Source organism: Sus scrofa, chromosome 2 (assembly GCF_054392235.1).
Source record: "Sus scrofa isolate SSC_HxYL_T2T_F1_AM1 chromosome 2, Sscrofa_HxYL_maternal_Yorkshire_Landrace_v2.0, whole genome shotgun sequence".
Taxonomy (NCBI): Eukaryota; Metazoa; Chordata; class Mammalia; order Artiodactyla; family Suidae; genus Sus; species Sus scrofa.
Window position 1 is genome coordinate 142,824,210 of NC_139384.1, and position 18,193 is coordinate 142,842,402.

An 18,193-nucleotide genomic window follows, 5' to 3' on the forward strand; every position below is an offset into this window, starting at 1 on the left:
GCCTTTTATGGCTAGGAGTTGTTTGGGCAACTAAAACAGCAAGCGCCATTGATAAGTTCATGTTAAGACTGGTGACATTGAAGATTTTTACTGTCCTTTGTTCCTATAAGCTGAAGGTTATGGCAGGTGTTAGAGCTACCAGGAAATGCATCTGCCTGTTTTGCCACCTAATTAAAACTTCATCCTATCCTTTGAGTTTTGGTCCTACACAGTCTTTGAGTACAGGAGTCTGATGGCAGCTTATTTGACTGCCTAATCTTGCTCTTTCAGTTTTTTTCTTAGGGCTCAATTTCCCGTGACTTATTGACAAGGGTTTTCATTTTCTAGCTCTCTATCTTTATAAAGCACCTATTTACTTTTGGGTCATTTTTCAACTTTCTGTTTTTCTTGCTGAGTTGGAGGATTTCTTTCCATATTCCAGGTGAGAACTCCTTATTTCTTATAAACAGTGTGTCATTTTGTGTTAACATTTTATATAGTGCCAGTTTTAAATTTCGAAGTGGTTGAAAATTTTCCCTTTAAGTTGTGCTGTTTTGGGTTTAGGTTTTTTGTTTGTTGGTTTCCCATCTTACACAAATTCTTCCTACTTCTGGCATTATCTTCTTATATGGTACATTCATTTTCTTTTAGCCTAAATATTTTTTTTAGCACCAGAGACATTTTGGATTTGATTTTTAATGAAGAGTTTTTGTTTCTTATCATTTTTATTTGTACTTAAATTTTATTGCACTCCATTAAGACAATGTAGTCTATACAATGCCCATTCTTTAAAATTTATTGGAGTTGCCGTCGTGGCGCAGTGGTTAACGAATCCGACTAGCAACCATGGGGTTGCGGGTTCGATCCCTGCCCTTGCTCAGTGGGTTGAGGATCCGGTGTTGCCGTGAGCTGTGGTGTAGGTCGCAGACGTGACTCGGATCCCGCGTTGCTGTGGCTCTGGCGTAGGCTGGTGGCTACAGCTCTGATTAGCCCCCTAGCCTGGGAACCTCCATATGCTGCGGGAGCGGCCCAAGAAATGGCAAAAAGACAATAAATAAATAAATAAATAATAAAATTTATTGAAGTTTCCTATTTAATGTGATACATGATAAATTTGAATTTTTGCTCTTTGTATGCCTGAAAGAATGGATGCTTTTAAATTATCTGTCACTAAATCTTAGATGAAGCATAGGAAAATTATTATTAAACATCTCTGTTTGCTTACTTGGCGGGGGGGCACGCCCACAGCATGTGGAAGTTCCCAGGCCAGGGATCAAACCTGCACCACACCATTCACCTAAGCTGCAGCAATGTCAGTGCTGGATGCTTAGCCACTAGGCCATCAGGAAACTCCTCTGTTTGCTTATTTTGGTTTGATTGATTTGTCAGTGACAGGCAGGCTTGTGCTAAAATGCTTAACTCTGATTATTGATTTATTTACTTCTCCTCGTAATTCTGTCAGTTATTACCTTATATAATGTTGAGTTATACAATATAACTCAATATACTAGGTGCATGTATATTTATGGTTTTTCTTCTGTTAATTTGTTTTTTTCTTGTTTTTCATTTTTTATGCCCTGTATCTTAAAATCTTTTTTGTCCAGCATTAAAAACGCTGGACTGATATGTATCATATCTTTATCTTCAGTCTTTCCAGGTATAAATATACATACAGATATGGATATAGATAAGTGGATATGTTTACTAGAGAAAAGCAATTGCTAGATTTTACATTTTTCTGTTTAAAACAATGTAATAGGGGTTTTTTTTGTATTTTCATCAGCTAGTTTAACAATTTTTATATTAAATTAATGTTTGTTAGGAATTTTATTTTTCACCTCATTTTGTGTTTTTCATATTTATGCCCTATTATTTTTCTCTTTTTCTCCTTTCCTACTTGACATTGGAGAAGCCACATTTTCCCCTACATTCAAAAGCCAGATATTTTTTATATCTTTTTATAAGTATCAGTAATTTTTTTTTCTTGATAAATAGTATTCCAGTGGTACATAAACTATTTTGTTTCTCATTCCACCTTTTAGTAGACATCTGGAATCTTAGCTAATCTGAGTAAGGCTACTCAGAACATTTGTGAATAATTATTTGTATACACATATGATTTTGTTCTGCAGTATTAATACATTAACACATTCTATGTTACTACCTTAATTTCTTGCAAACTATGGCATAGGAACTGGCTGCCTATTTTTGTAAATAAAGTTTTACTGGAACATAGTCACCTCCATCTGTTCACATGTCCTCTTTGGCTGCCTTCAGACTCTAATGACAGCAATGAATAGTTACAACAGAGGTCCTATGGCCCATGAGCCTAAAATACATACTATTTGACACTTTACAGAAGGAGTTTGCTCACCCCTGTTGTCACAGATACTCTGGATTCTGTTTTATTCCTCCTAAGAGTATTTTGGTTTTTGTTTTCACAAGTAATTAGGTTTGTTAGCATCAAACTGGAAACTATGGATAGCAGCTCATATCTTGGATTAGTGCCCTCTTTCCTTAACTGGGCAATATGGAGTGTGGCCTTGGATAGCTCCTTCAGATTTTGGTGGCTTCAACCACACCAGTTTCTATCTTCATGGCACGTGTTGCTTCAGCCACCCATTGTCATGCCACATCCACAATCCACTATCAGGTCAAAGCCGTAAAGAGGGTGAACTCAAACTGTGTCAAGCCCTTTAGCTCCCCTAAATGATCTCCCTGCCTTTGTTCACTTTGCAGAACCACCGGAAAGTTGCCTTTTGCATTCTTTTCATTTATGGTTACTGTCTATAAGAGGGTTTGTCTTCTGGAAACTTATTCTACCATTCCAAAAGAAGAATCTTCTTATCGTATGTCTCTCTTCCATGCTAGGAAATTCTGGATCATTTTTCTTTCAAACATTTCCAGTAGTCCTTCCCACTTTTTATTCTTTTCTTTGGGCTTTCATTAACTGGCACTGACAGTTTTCCTTTCTCTAAATTTCTTCTTCCTCCTTGATTTTCTTTAACACTGTCAGATGTGTTTTATATATTGAGGGGGCCTTTGCAGCTTGCAGCTTCATTCGTTGGCTTCATTCATAGACTACAGTTTTCTTCCCAAGGCTGTTACTCAGCTTCTGCCACTAGCAGTCATGAAATATGTGTAGTGAAGGTGGTGAAAGAGAAGACATTAAGTTTATTTTACTGTTGGTGGCCACATCTTCTCTGCTAATGGATAAAGTTTTTGAGTTGTATATGTGCTGAATTTCTGGTATTTCTTCCCATTAAAAAGGTTTATAGTAATGGTTAAAATCAGATTATTATTGCTTTATGTGGCCAGTGGTAATTTTGATTTAGCCTCACTTTTATCAGTCTCTTTGCTCACCAGTGCCTTTCAGTTCTTCCCTATGACATCACATTCCTCTTGAAGCTCCTTCCCAAAGTTCCTTTTGGGAAGATCTGTTGGTGGTAGACGCTTACTTTTTGTTTCCTTGAAAGAATCTTTGTTTAATCTTCAGACTTGAGTAAAATTTTAGCTGAACTGAGGAGTCCAGATTGACAGTTATTTTTTTTTCCTCTTGCCACTTCAAATACATCATGTATTCACTTTTTTATGTTTGTGCCAAGATGCTATCTTTGCAATTTTCCTAATCTTAAAAGAAAACTTTCAACCTTTCATGGTTTTTTTTTAATGACATTTGCTGTAGATTTTCATAGATATCCAGATGGCCACTCATTTTGAAGACATTTCCTTCAATGGCTAGTTTGCTAATACTTTTTTTTTTTTTTTATTTACTGAATGGATGTTGAGTTGCATCATACGCTTTGTATCTAGAGATATAAAAATCACAGATTTTGAAATTTTTGATGTGTTTGACTATATCACTCAAATCTCTAATATTACCGTAACCTTCTATTCCAAGGAAAACCTAACATAGTCACTGTGGCCCATTACATTTTTTCGTGCATTGCTGGATTCAATCTGTTAAACCTTGAGTACCATATTTAAATTTAAGTTAATAAGTGAGATAGATCACTATTTTCATTTTCTTTTAAAACTCCTCTCTGGTTTAGGGATCATAAAATGTGTTTAGAATATTCCCTCTCTTGATATTCTCTAAAGAGTTTGTGTAAACTGAGAATTTAAGTTTTTGGATCAGATGTATCCTTTGTGGGAAGATTTTTAAAAATCACTTTTAACTATTCTATGGCTACGGAATAGCGCAGCTTTTCTCTTTCTTCTTGGGTCCATTTTAGTACATTTTAAGTAAATTTTTAAAAAAATATTTTCTATTTCATACACCGTGTACAGTGTTTTTGACATAAAGTTGCTCATAACGTCTCCCTGTTTCTGCTTAAATGCTCTCTGTGGTTATGCCTTTATTTTTAAAAATTCCTGATAGTGTTTATTTTTGCCTTCTCTTTTTTTCTTGATTAATTTTCAATTTTTGTCAGTATTCCCAAAGGGCTAGATTTCAGCTTTTTATTATTTCTCTTCAGTCTTTGCCTTCTATTTTTTGGATATTTCTCTTTTTCTTTCTCTTACTTTGTTCCTATTTTCCGTCATTAATAATACTAAGGTGGTCTCTGATGGAAAAGATTGTTTTTGAAAATGCGATCCCATACTGACTTATGGATGAGCAAGGAGTTATATGTCCAAGGTTTAATTGCTACTTCCATGCATATGCACTTAAGCTTTTTTGTTTGTTTGTTTTTGTTTTTTTGCTGCCCTGAGGTATGGAGAAGTTCCCAGGCCAGAGATCAAACCTACACCATATCAGTGATATAAGCCACACCAGTGGCCATGCCCAGTCTTTAATCCAGTGAGCCGCAAGAGAGCTGCAAGATTTTTTTTTTTAATATAAAATTCGGAACACCTTAATGGAACTATTTACTATAAAGGAAGACATGCAGATATGTTGTTTTTCAAGATAAATTTTACGATATCCATACAGGAATAATCTTCCATTTAAAGTATATAATATCTTCATAACTTTAAAAAACCCTACATGGAATAAACATCCAAATTTATATATGGTTTTCATGGTCATTTCTTATTATAAAGAAGTAAAAAAAGGGAATGTTACATTGTTTTTATTAGTTTACTTGGAGATGCTGAGTGGTACATTTCTGTCCACAGGATTTTAAGTCTTAAAGTTTGTCTTAATTGACATTTTAAGTGATTTCAGCAATTAAGTTGAAAAGAGTATTTGACTCTGGCCTGTACAACAAATGGAAAGTGTTTGGTTCTAATAAAAATCCCAACCTTGTTCCTCATTATCTTAAGAAAGGACTTGATAGGAATTCTGCTTTGGCACAGCGGGTTTTAAGGATCTGGCATTGTCCCTGCTGTGACTTTGGTACTGCAGTAGTGCAGGTTCGATCCCTGGCTTGGGAACTTCCAGATGCCATGTGCCAGCCACCAAAAAAGAAAGGACCTGATGTTACATAGCTCTAGTATCATGCATCTGAGATGCTCTACTTCTCAAGGTGAAAACAGTCCGTACCATTTCTTGAGTATTATATTGCTTTACTTTTGATTTGAAATTCTGAATCTGAGTTATCTTTCACAAAGAGGCTATAATTCACTTATCATAAGATCCCCAGAACTGCAGAACATAAAGGGTAAAGAGATTTCATCTATGAGAGATTTATTCTACACAGCTCTGCTTATCTTGAAAAGCTGCCAAGTTTGCTTTTATGCTCTCAGCGCCTCAAGTGGGAATCAATTAGAGTACCTGCTGTTTTGAATAGCAGATAATGGTGGAAGGACAGAATTTAGACCACCAACAGTGTTCAACAAGCAAGGATTATTTTAAAACTACAATGTAGACAATTGGCTTTTTAGTTCAATATGCACTGGTTAACTAATGAACTTGCCTAAAATAATTCATGTTATAGCACAACTAAGCTTTATGGAATATAAATAAAGAAGAATTCTTCTTTGGTTGAAAATGCAGCATTTGATCCCGTAATTATGAAATATCCTTAACAACAGTGTCTTATGAACTGAAATCCTCAGGTTAGAGATTCATTAGTTCAAATACAAATGTGTCCACAAAAGTACATGAAAAACGCTTAACGTCTCTGTTTATTTTCAAAAATCTAAAATATCACAGAAAAGATATTTGATTTAGGTATTCTTTAAAATTAATTCCTTGATGAATTTTTGGTAAATGATTTATACAAATAAAAGCACATAAATGAAGCTAAATCATATACTAAATGTAGTAAGATATATTGTATGAAATATTTTGAAGCTGAAAAACTGTCACAGTAGATGAAATATTATAAATAAAATATATCACACTCTTGCCATGTACTATTGAATCTTTAAGGGTTTACAAGCATTTCAAAAATCTGAAATTTTTAAATAATGGAAGAATGGGAAAATGGTATTTGAGGAGTTATAGCAAATTCAGTATTAGTGTTGCAACAGACCTATTTGAAACCTAGTTTAAAGATATCATTCCCAAAGTATTTAATAGATTTGGGTCATAAGTTAATTTTAACTTCACAGTGATTTTCAGTCTGTTTGGAACACCACTGCCAGAGTAAACCTCTTAAAATAGCCATTTTATCTTATCAACCTGTTGGTCAACTGCTGAGTGGCTTCTTTTTCCTTCCAAATATGGATGGAGTCCCTAGTCCTCACTGGCATTCAAGATCTGCCTTTTTCATCTTTAAAACTGTGTTCACTACTCCCTTCTCTTATGTACCTCCTCCCATTTAACTGGTGTTTCTTCTCACCCTTTTATGGCTGTGTCTTTCCCATTGGCACTTACTTGTTCTGTCTTTATCAACCTCTTCTCTTGTGCCCTCTTCTCCATATATCTGGGTAGAGAGTCACACAACCATCTTCACTGTAGATTATCACCGTTAAATATGCCACAAGGAGTATATATTGCTGTGTAATTTGTGAATAACGTGCTTGTATCTAAGAAACATCCACTATCCTATAGAAATAGAAATTCCTGGAGAATATGGTAGTTCTGCCTCTTGATTTATGTGTGGCCACAGCTGTAGAGTTTGCTTCTTTCAGTGTTGCTATCTTTCTGCTGTTTTATCCCATTATTGTTTCTTATTTCCTCAACATTTCCCTAGGATAATTGTATCCTGGGAATCCAGAACTCACTTATGTCGAAGTAGAAATGACTGATAATAACTTACAGAAATATATCCACTGAGAATTTCTGTATTGTGTGCCAAGGCTAGATGTTGAAAAAATGAAGTACTAAGCATGGTATGTGGGCATAAAGCAGAGCATATGTGAGGACAGGCTTTAGGATGGGAGGCACTAAATTCATACCATAAGCTCATTACTTAAATTCTTCCAGCCTGATTCATATAAAGGTACTGGAGACTAAAAAATATGTACAACCTACAAGTTGAAAGTTACGTCTTGTTCAGTGGACTAACATGAGGACTTAAGTCTGGGAGGCGGCATCTCAAGTAACTCTGAGCAAACTGCTCAGAGGAGGTGAGGGGGGAGCTTAGACATATAGGAGTTTTGTAACAAAGAATAGGCAGTGAGAACAAAAGATTACCGCCAAGAACAGAAAACTAGATGTATGTATTAGGTGATGCAAAGGTCTGGGTTCACTGAAATAATTCCTTTGATAGGCATCTCAGCTATCTGGGGCCAGTATGCTGTGTTTTCACATCCTGAGTTTCCTCAGGGCTTACCATCAGGACTGGCTGCAGTCTGTGGCTGCTAAATGGCCGATATTCTTTGTTTTCTTCCTGAGTTCCCTCAGGGCTCACAGGCTCACCCTTGGAGCTGACTGCCGTCTCCAATAACTGTGACATCTTTGGTTTACTGATATGGCAGGCAATATGTTATTTCTCAGTATCGTTTTTCTTTCATAGCTACTAAATCTTTCTATTCACATGTGTTTTATTTAAAGAAACTTAAAATGGTTAAATTTATTAGATTTTATCTTTTTGTCTGTCAGTCTTCTCATCAGTTTAGATAAGCCATACTCTCTTTTAATATTAACAGTATCTAAAGCATATTTTTCTTCAATGTCTGATGTTCTGTTAAAATACCTCCATCAAAAATTATTGACTCACCTCCAAAATGCGATACCTTCCTCTTATTAGTTATTATGCCCTTGTTTTCAGCATGTTATTTGCACAGGGTTGTGGTGCAAGGTAGAAGGTGAGAAAGAATGCAAAACCAAACTAGATCCACCAATGGATGGAACCGATTGTGACACTGGTAAGGTAAGTTACATGTGTTGCCTGAAGTTAATAAACAAATATTAAATGGCATTTTCTCCTGCCAGTTATACGTGTGTCTATTTTAACAATATTGGAATACTTTCAGTATGCATAAAGATTTTAGCATTTTATTTTCATTTTTATACTTACGTTTTTTGCAGATCCATGGTTGTTTTGTTAATATCAATATGTAATTTTTATTGTTGATTATGAGAATGTGGAGAGTTGGATATATGTATTACTTTTATAAAAATGAAATATTTTTACTATTAAACGGAGTTCCCTGGTGGCCTGGTGCGTTAAGCAGCCAGCATTATCATTGCTGTGGCTCAGGTTACTGCTGTGGCATGGGTTCAGTCCCTGACCTGGGAACTTCTGTATGCTAAGGGCACAGCCCACCCTCTCAAAAAGGTTAAACATAAGTAAAATAATCACAAATAAATCATCAGTAGTAAAACCCCTCAGAACTAATGAATCCTTTCAGGTATAAAATATTGTCTTAGGAGAGCCATTGAATATAATTGTTCCTTGTCATTTCCAAGTACCATAAATAAAATATTCCAACTGATAATTTGGGGATTAGTAAATATTTGGCTGTCTTTGTTGTTTATATCTATTTCATCAGGCTATTGAAATTTATTAGTGTACATTTCCAGATCAAAGCAATTGCTGTTAAAAATTAATTTTCTTTTCAAGAATATGAAGGAGACATGCCATATAAACTTATGATCATAGTTAATATAATCAGTATAACTCAATAGTGTACATAATTTTCCAGCTTTTATTATATGAGGGAAAGGTGGAACAGTGATCACTTATTAGATGAAAGGTCAGAAAACTTGCCTCTGAAGAACATGAATTTTCATTGCATTTGGAAAGAATCTACAACTACAGACTATTTGGAGTCAATTACTTGTGAATAAATTGTTATGTAGAGGGCTAGTTTAAAAACACGTCTAGGGATTTTTCCACTCTGGTGCAGTGGGTTAAGGATCTGGTGTTGCCACAGCTGTGGCCTAGGTCACAGCTATGGATCAGAGTTGATCCCCGGCCTGATAACTTCCATATGCTATGGGTATGGCCATAAAAAGAAAATTTTAATTAAAAAAAGTTAATAAAATTATTAGTTAAATAAAATTAAAATAATAAAATTATTAAAATTAATTTTCAAAGTTAATTACAAATAAAAAACAATTTAAATTAAAAATATTTATTTGAAAAGTGGACAGAATGGAAGTCTAACAGTTCCATGTCTAGAATTTTGTCTTAAGTAAATACACATGTGCATAAAGATAGGCAAATGTGCATGTGTACACAGACACATGCAGGCACAAATATATATATATATATAAGAATACACCTTGCTGTGGTGAGAAGTGAGAAAGAACAAAAATATTCATCAGGAGAGGAATGGTTCCAGTGTAGCTGTTAACAGCATAAGGTAGATAAATGTGTATTAACACGACAAGATCTACAAGATATGGTGGTTAATATATAGGTATGTCAGAAAAATTGTTACTTTATGATACCATTTGAGATTTAAGAAAAAGTAACCAAATGTATACAGATGTGAATATACACACACAGAATATATATTTTTAGACTCAGAGAATCGTTTGAAAATACAGACTCCAAACTGCACTTCATAGTTAACTCTTAGGAGAGACGTGCAGCTGATAGATGGGAATAAAGCAGTGGGACGTGAGCGTGAATATCACTTTTCTCTAGACATTTCTGGATTGTTTGGCCTACGCATATAGTCATTTACTATTTCTTTGATTTCTTTAATTAGAAAAAGAAAAATGCACACATTAAGTCTAATACTTTTTTAAAAGGTCTAGAAATATTTTATCCCCAATGCAGTCAGTAAGAAAATGGTTCCTTGAAAATGAACTTCTGTGAAATATCAGTCAGTTGTGTACAGACTGCCAAATGTGTTTTCTGTGAGCTTATACGGAGAGTCAGAGTTCGGGTTCGTTTTCTTTTTTAAATTATATACAAAAGTACAATAATGTGTGTATATTGGGCAAGCCTCCTGATATTATGCTGAGTAATTTATTGCTTGAGTCATAAAACTCTGCACAAGCAATAATTTCCATCATCCCTGAAACTCAAAAGCAGTAATAAACAGAGATAACCAAATATTCAGCCGCTTGTCTTCAAAAATCACACAACCCATTTGTCTTCCTTCGTTCTTTGTTGGCAGTATAAAATCTGTTCATTTTTATGATCTGTTGTCCTAACTATTTTTCTGTTATTTTTTTCTTCTGATATTTATGAGAATAAATTGTTCTCTAAAATAAACAACTTCTTTCAGCAGTCAAACCTGTAATTACTCATTAGAAGTAAATGTATTTGTTTCCCTATAATTGTGCTGATGATACTCTCTTAGTGGCTCTGTAATGCTTTGTGTATTGAAATAACTAATGAACTTCTCAGTTCCTCAGGCCATGTGGGCTTCTTCAGCTCTCCATCTGTTCCAGCTGCTCTAGGAGCCATCATGAAAATAGCTTCCAACACTCTGCATTTGAGGGCTGCAGTGCTAAAATATTTGGATGCTTGCAACCTTGCACTAAACACTGCTAGTTCTGTGCATTGCCAACCAAGAAACAAAGCTGGGAAGTGTATAATGTGTCACATGCTAGTGATGTTAATTTAGCTGTACAACTAGTTCATCTAAGAGTGTATAATGAAGTCTGAGAAGATAACCTACCAACATTTTATGATTCAGAATGATTGTGAAGACAGAGATTTATCTACTATTTCTACACAGAATTTTCCAAAGTAAAAGCAGCCATTTTTCTTTCTTCTCCTTTTCTCCTTATAATACTCTCGTCTGTGTTTACATTTACATTAACAGAGGTCCAAGCGTCAATGGATGGTTTGGTTTAAATGAAGAAATGTATGTTTTTTACTGTAAATATTTGCTAGGAATTGGAGGGTGGGGAAGGGACTTTTAAATACCATTTTATTAGAATTTTAGACTGTTTTGAAGGATGCTACGTAATATGTTTCACTTAATTTACTTTCCTAAGTTCCGAAATGAAGAAGTTACCATCATTATTCTTTATTGAAAAATAGAAAATTGTAATATCCTTACAATCACAAATTTTCATATGTAGAGAGTTTAATGGCTTCTTTCGCATATAGAGAGCTTATCCTCTTCTTGCATCTAGCAATGTTTTATGTACAAGAAGAGTTGATTAGAGAATAATGTTTTCTTTGTCATCTTCATGGCCTTCCTCCAGTTGGGTATTTCCATCAACTTTCTAGGCATATTCATACAGAAATTTGAGAGAATGGAAATATACAATCAAACTCTTCCAGGTTATGTGCTGTCCCAGAACTAGTCTTTATGGTGTATTTCTTGAGCATTTGCATAAATCAAACTCAATTTTAAGTTTTTTAAACTGTGTATAGTATATTTTTGAAGCTAAAAATTACAAATGAAACAAAGCCTGTGTCTAGAAAATTCATGGAAAGCATCATTAGGATCATTTTATATAAAAACCCAATAGAATATATTGTGTAATAATTTCAACAAAGCATTTAACACTTTCTCCAGTGTTGAAACACAGCACCACCTAGAAGCCACAAAAGCAGGTTCTCCATAGTTTCATCCAAAGATCTGATGATCTGCAAGGTGATGAACTTCAACTATTTTACTATACTTTCTTTAAAGTCCTCTGATTGATGTATGCAAATTTGGCGTGTATATCTGTTTCGCTTCTCTTCATCTGCCAGGCGTGTCTAGCTTAAATGACGTGTAAGTCTAGATCCGGGTTTTTCCAAGAATATTTTTAGTCTGCTGTGAACTCTAACCCAGCCTTTGAATGCCGGCTTACTTTTAAATGAGCAAAGAAGTGTGATACGCACTGGGGGAAAAATAAACACCCTTCAAGTAGGTCAAAACAACCTGACCAATTGAAATTTGACAGCTTTCACACAAGATTTTTTTTTTTTTTCCATGAATAGCATAGCATTAAATCCTTAAAACCAGTAAGTTGTTTAAAAGTTTTTACAAGGTCTCTTTTCTCTCACTTTTGTGATTTTCAGGATGGATCTTTATACCAAATCTCTCTTAGCATTGCAGTACACCGTGAGACGTTGACATTTTGTTTTGTTTTTTCTTCCCAAGCCTTCATTTAAAATTTCTTGAGTCCAAAAGAGGTTGAATTTACACCTTGATATTATTAGAGAAAATCTGCAGGAATTAATTATTGTATTGCATAGAAGAGCATTAACTGGGCTCACACATAACTACGGAGCCTAGTTTTCTACATTCTTGCTTCTAAAAACAAAAACACCATTTAAAAACATGATCAAAATAAACTTTAGATTAAATAGAATTTTGGTGAGGTTTCTGGAAACTTATTAATAGGACTAATATAATGATACATATAATTCATTGTTATTAATATTTTATTAATGCTAACCTTTATTAAATCCTTGGTATGGGCTATGCATTGTGTTTAGTTTCATTCAACCTTTGCAAAGTCTATTAGGTAAATGTGATTCGCATTCACAGTTTGAAATGGGAGAATGAAGGATCAGAGAGTTTGAGGGCTGCAGTGCTAAAATATTTGGATGCTTGCAGCCTCGCACTTTTGTCGTTTCTTCAAAATCCTGCATAAGCCATGTTATGATTAGTGCAGAAAATTGTTTAGGACTGGGAAGATCAGCGTTCTCTTTATATAATCACTTGTCTAAATTTTCCTAATTTGTTATTTCCAACATGATTTTGTTCAATGAATTTTTACTTTTAATATGTTTACTATGTGTATAATATATCTGATTTTCTAGGAATAAGGAGAAATTATAATAATCTCTCCACCAAGCCCTAGCCAACCATTCCTAGGTGACCACAGCAATAATGCCTTTGAATACTTTTGTTTAAAGTTAATGATAAATATAAAAAAGAGAGTGAGTGCATTCCTTTCTCTTCTTTCATGGCTATCTTTCTCAGTTAATCAATACCAAACAAGATACCGAATAATTGGAATGAAATTACAGAATTTCAAAGAGTCTAGTTGCTCAGATCTTACAAATAAACAGCTTTTGAACGAAAATTTGCTGTATTGTTAATGCTTGAATTTGATGGGAACTCTTTCCAAAAAAAAAGAAAAAAGAAAACACAGTATGAAGGAAAGTGCTAAAATTGAGTCTTACTCTTTTTTTTTTTTTTTTTTTTTAATTACAAGGAAGAATGTACCCTGAATCACTGGCATTTCAGATCAAAATTGCTAGGTTTGCTAAAATGTCTGTTTTACTCTAGTTATGGAGAAGCATTTATATCTTAGCTTTTTTATATGTGACCCTGTGTTTTTTTCCCCCTCTCTTTAAATGGTTGTGTTTCTTCGAATGTCTTAGTTTTTCTTTCTGGCTGTGCAACGTCATATTCCCTCTTCACTCTATCTCTGTCATAAGTACTGAATTCTCAAGGCAATAGTACACATATCTGTGCACTGTTTTTATGGCAAGACTGTGTAATCAGATGTGAGAACTGAGCTATTGTATTAACTGTGACAGTAAGCAAGTGCCAACTTACTTTGGGTCCTTTTTACTTCCACATGTTTGGGGCTCTAGCAGACCTGATTTAATCACAATTCGAGTGACTCTCTAGGCCAGTGAATGATTTTCCCTTGTGCCTTGATTTGTTCACCTAAGACATAACTTTTGGAATAGTGGTGTAAGGCTGGAGAATGTACCAGCAGGACCTCAGCACCTGGAGTGGCCGGAGAGTGGAGCTTGTGGAGTCCCTGTAGCCGAACCTGCAGTTCTGGGATCAGCAGTCGAGAGCGCCAGTGTCCTGGGTAAAGGCAAAGTTCCTGGATTGGGGGAGGGCGTTGTTGTCTTCCTGTCTGAAATCAAGAGGTTTTACTGATAAACCGTGTTGGAGACCAAAGAAACTTCTCAAACCCTACACCACTTTGGAAAACAGAACTTCCCTCCTTATTTTATGTAAAACCTCTCTTTTAAGACCAACCCATCAAAGAACAAATAATTAAATGCTATGCCAGGTGGTGTCTCGAGGACAAATCCAATGAAATGCTGCGTTTACATAAGCAGGGAGGCGTTCCTTAGAAGTAAATCAACAGAGAAAGAACTGTGAGAGGGGCAGGAAGCTGATGGGATGTCAGCAAACAAGGGAATGAGAACAGAAGGAATGTTGCTAGAAGCTAAGAATGATGAGAAATGAAACCTCACTGAGTGCACGTGTGGATAGGGAACATAGCAAGATCAGCTTGCTTATAGCCTCAGCATCCCTAGAGTGGTCCTAGGAAGAGGTATGAGAAAGTCATTTCAGATTTATGCCTTAACCCTTGGTGTGGGCTCAGTGGCCCAGCTCCTTGACAAGCCAATTAAATAATGTATGTGAATACCTTAGAGGCATCTCCTTAATAATTCTTAGAATCGCCCTCCCTCATGGGAAGTGCAGGCTTTCTATTTTGTCCACAGCCTCTGCCCTTTACTCTCCTGTATCATTTTCATGGCAGAGGGGCTTTTGTTTCTTGTATCCTCTGGAAAATAAATGGATCGAAGATTGGAAAACATTTTTAAGTCAACATGAATGTCCTACTATGGCCAATCATTTAATTTGTCCACATTTTCAAAAGTAGATGTAATATAAAGGATGATACCTTATTGATATAATGCCTTTTAATTTTTTAAATGAGTAGTTCACATAAAAAAAGATAAAATTGATTATTTGTACTATCTTTTCTAGGCTAGGTTCTGAAGCGAGGGATTGTAATGGTCCCAGAAAACAATACAGAATATGTGAGAATCCACCTTGTCCTGCAGGTTTGCCTGGATTCAGAGACTGGCAATGTCAGGCCTATAGTGTTAGAACTTCGTACCCAAAGCATGTACTTCAGTGGCACGCTGTCATGGATGAAGGTAGGACCCAACAGATCGCCACCGTCGTAATTGAGTATAGTTGCAGGTTTGCAAAGTGCTTTACAACAGTGATAAATGTTTTCACGCCCATTGTGATATTCTAGGTGTTTGAGAGCTCTGTTGTCTCTACCTCTTCTGTCGTATAGCCACCGTGAGCGCTGACTGAAAATGTATCTTAAAGAAAGATTAAGAGTTGTTGTCATGGATTATGAACACGACTCGTATCCATGAGGATGTGGTTTCAATCCCTGGCCTCCCTCAGTGGGTTAAGGATCCACCGTTGCCACAAGCTGTGGTGTAGGTCACAGACTTGGCTCAGATCCCATGTTTCTGGGGCTGTGGTGTAGGCCGGCAGCTGCAGCTCCAATTAGACCCCTTGCCTGGGAACTTCCATATACTGCTGGTGCAGCCCTAAACACCACTCCCCCCCAAAAAGAGAGAGAGAGAGAGATTATTATACATCAGTGAGATCAACTACAATTTAGTAAAAGATGGAGTTCCCGTTGTGGCTCAGTGGTTAGCGAACCTGACTAGCAGCCATGAGGATGCAGGTTTGATCCCTGACCTCTCACAGTGGGTCAAGGATCCAGCATTGCAGTCAGCTGTGGTGTAGGTCGCAGACGCAGCTCAGATCCTGCATTGCTGTGGCTCTGAAATAGGCCCATGGCTATAGCTTCAATTGGACTCCTAGCCTGGGAACCTCCATATGCTGCAGGTGCAGCCCTAAAAAGACAAAAAGACCAAAAATAAATAAATAAATAAATAAAATGTAATAAAAGGTCACACTGCAAAATGCCAGTGAGAGCAAAGAGAAACTGGATCTCTCATGCATTGCTGGTACAAATGTAGAATTGTGCAGCTATTCTGAAAGATAGCTTGGCAGTTTCTTAAATAACTAAACACATATGAATGATACAATGTAGAAAATACTATCTGGGTTATTTATTCTGGAGAAAAAATTTACACCCACAAAAAATCCTCTACAAAAACATTCATAGCAGCTTTATTTTCAGTAGCCAAACACTGAGAACAACCAAAACGGTTCTAGGTAGCTGAATGGTAACAAACCGAGGTATATCCATACAATCGAATAGTATGCAGCAGTAGAAGAACACACTTTTTTTTTTAATTTAGTTTTGTTGGCGTATAGTTGACTTGAACAAATGTTGTAATTTCAAGTGTGCATGAAAGTGAATCAGTCAAACATATATCCATTCAACAGGACACACTCTTAACACATGAGCTGACCCTGGTGGACGTCAGAGCATTATGCTGAGTAGCAGGTGCCACATAATGTAGGACTCCATTTATGTAACATTCTTTTTTTTAATTTTTCCATTTTTATTCAGGTGTGGTTGGTGTAGAGAGTTGTGATAATTTCTGCTCTACAACAGAGTGATTCAGTTATATACATACACGTATTCATTCTTTTCAGGTTCTTTTCCCATTTGACATTCCTAAAGTCAAAAGACTATAGAGATGGGAAAACAGATAGATTGGTGGCTTCCAGGTGGTGGTATAGAGAGGAATGGGTGTCCCTGTAAAGAGGTGGCATGAGGTAGAACTTTATGCTGCTGTAATATTCAATATATTGATTGTGGTGGTGGTGGTTATAAAATCTGCATGTGTGATAAAATAACATAGAACTTTGACACCTACCAGTGTCAGTTTCCTGGGTTTGATATAGTAGTTACTACGGTCTAACCATTGGGGGAACCTGGGCGAAAGGCATGTGGAAACCATCTGTACTGTTTTTTTCAGCTTCCTGCGAATTTTTAATTATTCCAGAGTAAGAACTTTCAGAAAATTATATGCTGCCTTATTACTTAGGAATGATAAGTCTTGCCCCTGATCAGTGCGCTGTGGGTTTGAGTTGCAGCTCCCAAAAGTGGTGGTAAATTCTCAGCCTTCAGGGACCGTCATGCCTCCCGTCTCTTTCTTCATTGCTTCTTCTCTTAGTTTGAACTGTGCGCGCCATCGCTGTACTAATAATCCTGTCAGTGACCTGAATTCCATTGTTTGTCAGTTTCATCTGACAAAACACTTCCCTCAGTGTAAGCATCTGAGCGTTCAAACACTGGTGGGCACGATTAAACAACAGATTATGTTATTCTACTAAGTAATGGAAGAAAAAGCCATCAGTTGATGACGTCCTCATCTTCTTGCCATCAGACATAGAAACCTAACAATATTGCAGATACTCTGATGTCTATTGTATTGCAAGATTTGAATTCGTTCTTTTCAAACCCAGGTGCTCCAACCATGCCATGGTTGTCATCCCCCCCTTCCCCTTTTCGGCTCGTTTGATAAGTACCCCTTCTTTCACTTATATAGTTAATCTCTTCTTTGTGCTTTTTCCGCACTCAATTTTTAACCCTATATAGGACTCCCCCACAAAAAAATACAAACCTTCCTTCGAGCTCATAGCCGTCTCCGCCTGGTACACACACGGTCTCCTCTCTCACAGACACACTTCTCGAAAGAGCTATCTGTTTGGCAGCCCTCTGTTTCTTTACTTTCCGTCTGGATTCCACCAACACATACCTCGCGGATGTCAAGGACTTCCATGGAAACTCAACCTGATGAATGATTTCCAGTCTTGGTCTCACTTGACCTCTCAGACACATTCAGATGAGTGGCTGCCTTTTGGTTCTTGAGACACTCAAGTGCCGCTGCACGTCCTTGCTTTCCTGCGTCATCTCTGATGTGTTCTTGTGCCTCCCCCAGATGCTATTCTGTTTTCACTTTACGTCTTCTCCTTAGGTGATCTCATCTATTCCCAGAACTTCAAATACAGGCATAAATCATGCATTCATGACTTCACCTGTATTTTTTCCTTGAGCTTAAAACTCATGTGTACAACTTCTACTTGATATTTCCCCCCGGGTATATACATGTTTAAGACTAAACTCATAATTGTAATCCTTCCAGTCCTCTCTGATGACCTTCAGTTTCTCCTACCACAGGAAGGTTATGCCAGCTCTTCCACTGCTCAAGCTAGAGATGTGTGCTGTTCTTAGCATTTCCACCTTTCTCCTTCACAAAGCTAATGCATCGCCATAGCTTATCTATTTTGCATCCTGAATCTCTCTCCCCACCTCACTCTTCTAACC

The 18,193-nt window shown here is 36.4% G+C and overlaps 1 protein-coding gene across 12 annotated transcripts in view; it reads left to right on the forward strand.

The window, feature by feature from the left end:
- Positions 1-18,193, forward strand: part of ADAMTS19 (ADAM metallopeptidase with thrombospondin type 1 motif 19) — a 467,308-nt gene that overhangs the window by 355,394 nt on the left and 93,721 nt on the right. For 8 of the 12 annotated variants that reach the window (XM_085014505.1, XM_085014501.1, XM_085014502.1 and 5 more), the window contains 3 exons: positions 8,082-8,183; positions 13,866-13,993; positions 14,908-15,080. In XM_085014505.1, the coding sequence (XP_084870631.1) occupies positions 8,082-8,183; positions 13,866-13,993; positions 14,908-15,080 (403 nt within the window). Of the gene's footprint in view, positions 1-8,081; positions 8,184-10,619; positions 13,250-13,847; positions 13,994-14,907; positions 15,081-18,193 lie in introns of those variants that run through there. The other 4 variants (XR_014838761.1, XM_085014509.1, XR_014838760.1 and 1 more) reach the window with 4 other exon arrangements.